The sequence below is a fragment of the Myotis davidii genome, unplaced genomic scaffold (assembly GCF_000327345.1).
Source record: "Myotis davidii unplaced genomic scaffold, ASM32734v1 scaffold356, whole genome shotgun sequence".
Classification (NCBI taxonomy): Eukaryota; Metazoa; Chordata; class Mammalia; order Chiroptera; family Vespertilionidae; genus Myotis; species Myotis davidii.
Window position 1 is genome coordinate 66,142 of NW_006288188.1, and position 3,468 is coordinate 69,609.

A 3,468-nucleotide genomic window follows, 5' to 3' on the forward strand; every position below is an offset into this window, starting at 1 on the left:
AGACCAGCCTTTTCAGTCTCTTAGTCCAGGATTATCCTGCTTCCCAAACATGATAGAGGTTATTTACTTCTCAAGTAATGGTTTTCTCATATTGAAAATAAAAATATTGTTACCCTGGTTGGTCGGTTGGAGCGTCATCCTGTACACCAAAAGTGGCAGATTTGATTCCCGGTCAGGGCACATACCTTAAGTTATGACTTTGATCCCCTTTTGGTGCATGTGCAGGAGGCAACTAATTGATGTTTCTCTCTCCCTTCCTCTCTCTAAAAATCAATAAAAATATGTTTTAAATAAAATTATAATCAATTAAGAAAGAAAGAAAATTAAAGCATTGTCATCTACTATATGTTTAAGTGTTCAAAGAGAAAGTAAGAGCCAGCGCTTAATACAGCATCTGAAATACAATAACCACAAAATGAACACTGTCCCCTCTCTCCATCAGGTTCCCCTCACTGAACTCCCAACAAAAACTGCAATCATAATTGTTCCTGTAAGGCAGTGGTTCTCAACCTTCCTAATGCCGTGACCCTTTAATACAGTTCCTCATGTTGGGGTGACCCCCAATTTCATTGTTACAAATTAAATATAATTAAAGCATAGTGATTAATCACAAAACCAATATGTAATTATATATGTGTTTTCCGATGGTCTTAGGCAACCCCTGTGATAGGGTCGTTCGACCTCCAAAGGGGTTGCGACCCACAGGGTGAGAATCGCTGCTGTGGAAATTCTATTGCTCTTTTTCTCAAGTAAATATTGACTTTTACTGATACCGTTATAATTTAGCCCAGTTATTAATAACTGGAAAGGAGCAAAGAGAAGGTCAAATGTTAGCGACTTGCCATTTGTACAGCTTTGCCAGGAAGCTGTGGTTTAACCCTCGCCAGGAAGCCACTGGTTTGTCCCCACTGGGGGAATGGACTGGACAGGGGAGAACAGACACATGCCCAGTGAGGTCTGGGTGAGATAGGGAAGGTACTTGTCTGTCAGTCATACCTGGGAACAGGTCATTGGCCAGAGTAGGTGTGGCCACTGCAAGAGCAGGAAGATGTGAGGTACTTAACCGCTTAAACAAAGGAGTTCCCTCTCTTGTAGCTCTTGTCTCTCTTTTGCTCTTGGGGCTCTTGCTGCAGGGGCCTCACCCTCGGCTCCCTTGCCCTCGCCCACAGGGCCCACAGCCATGTGGACCCCACGCACACAATGGACTAATGGACTGCAGCAAACCTACCGCTGTCCCAGACCCAGCTTCATTATCAGACAGAACTTTGGACTCTGGTTTTGCTTCTAGCTCTGCCAAAGCCCCAGGTGCATGTCTTTCAGGACTGGATTAAGGGAAGTGGGACTTTGCAAACCCAAGGATGTAATTCATGCAAATAAAAATCACTCATCCTCCTGTGTGAGTCTCAGAAAATTCTTTTTCTCGAGATATGTAAGGACCCGACCCCCAGCACCCAGTGGGGAAGGGGATCCACCACTTTCACCGATAACATTACCATGAAAGAAATCCATTGCTTTTGTGTTAACTTCTCAAAGGTATCTTTTGCCATTTGTAAGTCCACATCAATGGAATTCATTTTTCCAGATTCTCTTTGGATACAAGAAATGCAAAAACACGCATAAACAAATGGAAAGGAACATTTCTAAATTTCATATATCATTATTTAGTTTTATTTTAGTACATATAAAGTATTAACTTTTTTTCTTAAAGCTTGCCTCCTTTCAAAATAATTCATTTCCTTGGCATAAAAAACCCCCCCATGAAATTTATGTTCTCCTAAAAGAGGGTAGGCAACAATTTACTATTGCTAGAGTAGCTACAAATTTGGGCTGCAGTAACAGCAACATTTTACATGCTGCGTCTGAGAACTGATAGCATTTATCCCCACTCAGCCAGCATTCAGAGAACTGAAAATACATATTCCTCCTGCCCCCCACCCAACATACACGTGAACACATACATATTCCTTACCATCTACAGTTACATTACTTTGGTATTCCACTGTTTCATTAGCATGATTTTATTACTCCTAGAGACACCTGCCCAAGCAAATGGCTTGATTATTCATTATAGGAATTTCCTGAAAAGACCCATGAACTCTCCCATGGAAAGCATCAACGGATAGTTTATGCCAAGTTCTTTGAACCTCTTGCCTCAAAATCCTTGCCCTGCAATTTCCATCCTTCCAAGATCCTTGTATCTTTTCCCAACATAACCAAGCCCCCTTTCCACACTGAAAAACTTGCCTTAAACCAAACTGCCAATTCTTAATAAATTCCAACCTGGCTTTCCCCCTCAGAAACACTATCAAAGTCTGCTGGGGGCAAAGAACAACAAGTAGTTAACATATAAATGCGAGAAGTCCGTCAGAAGACTGATGGACGCCAGAAGGCTGATGGACGTTGATATTCAGCAAGGGCTGAGAATCAGCATTGTGTTACTCTGCTGCTGGCTGAATGGCTGAAGGCAATCCCCTAACTTGATAATCCTTTATTGTTTACCAAACCTTACCATTGATGTCTGTTTGCTTTGCTAAAGGGCAAATGTATATTCTAGTAAATAAAAAGCTATGGGTCCAGAGATTCAGAGAGCCATTCCACTAGAGAAGGGCCTCCACCTGGTTCCCCCAATGCCTTCCAAATTTATATTTTTTGTCTAGTATATCCATTTGTGCATGACCCCTTCTCCAGATTCTGAATCCTTGCCGCAAAAGATTGTGGCTAAAGCCCTGTAAAGGTGTCCTGCCTCCCTGGGTTGTGTTGGTGATATTTGAGGAGCATGCATTCTGCCAAAGAGTTTGTCTTTATGTTCTATCAATAAATACTTTATGATTGTTGGATTAACAAATCAATAGTAACCAAAGGGCTAAAATATCATGCAAGTATTAAATCTAAGTATTGTAAAGTATATTCTTTTCAGCCTTTGACATCTTTTTTTATTTTTATTTTTTAAATATATCTTTATTGATTTTGGAGAGGAAGGGAGAGGGAGAGATAGAAACATCAATGAGAATCATTGATTAGCTGCCTCCTGCACATCCCCTACTGGGGATTGAGCCTGCAACTTGGGCATGTGCCCTTGACTGGAATTGAACCAGGGGCCCTTGAGTCCACAGGCCAACACTCTATTCACTGAGCCAAACCGGCTAGGGCCAGCCTTTGACATCTTAAGACAAAACCTTGAGGGTCATCACTCCTGGGAGATTAAATTTCCACTTTAAAAAATTAAATATATATATATTTTTGTGCAGTGGCAGTATCGTGGCCAATGAGGTTTATCCGAGGTGTGGTTATTGCTAATTGAAAAAAAAATTATATATAGCCCTAGTCAGTTTTGCTCAGTGGATAGAGCGTTGGCCCACGGATTGAAGAGTTCCAGGTTAGATTTTGGTCAAGAGCACATACTTCTGGTTCAGGCTTGATCCCTGGCCCTGGTCAGGCTTGTGTGGGAGGCAACCAATTGATGTGTCT

At 41.6% G+C, this 3,468-nt stretch overlaps 1 protein-coding gene across 1 annotated transcript in view; it reads right to left on the bottom strand.

Annotated features, from left to right (window-relative positions):
• Positions 1-3,468, bottom strand: part of LOC102766157 (probable E3 ubiquitin-protein ligase HERC6) — a 100,989-nt gene that overhangs the window by 26,927 nt on the left and 70,594 nt on the right. The window contains exon 15 of the mRNA XM_015561521.1: positions 1,494-1,587. Within this exon, the coding sequence (XP_015417007.1) occupies positions 1,494-1,587 (94 nt within the window). The remainder of the gene's footprint in view (positions 1-1,493; positions 1,588-3,468) is intronic.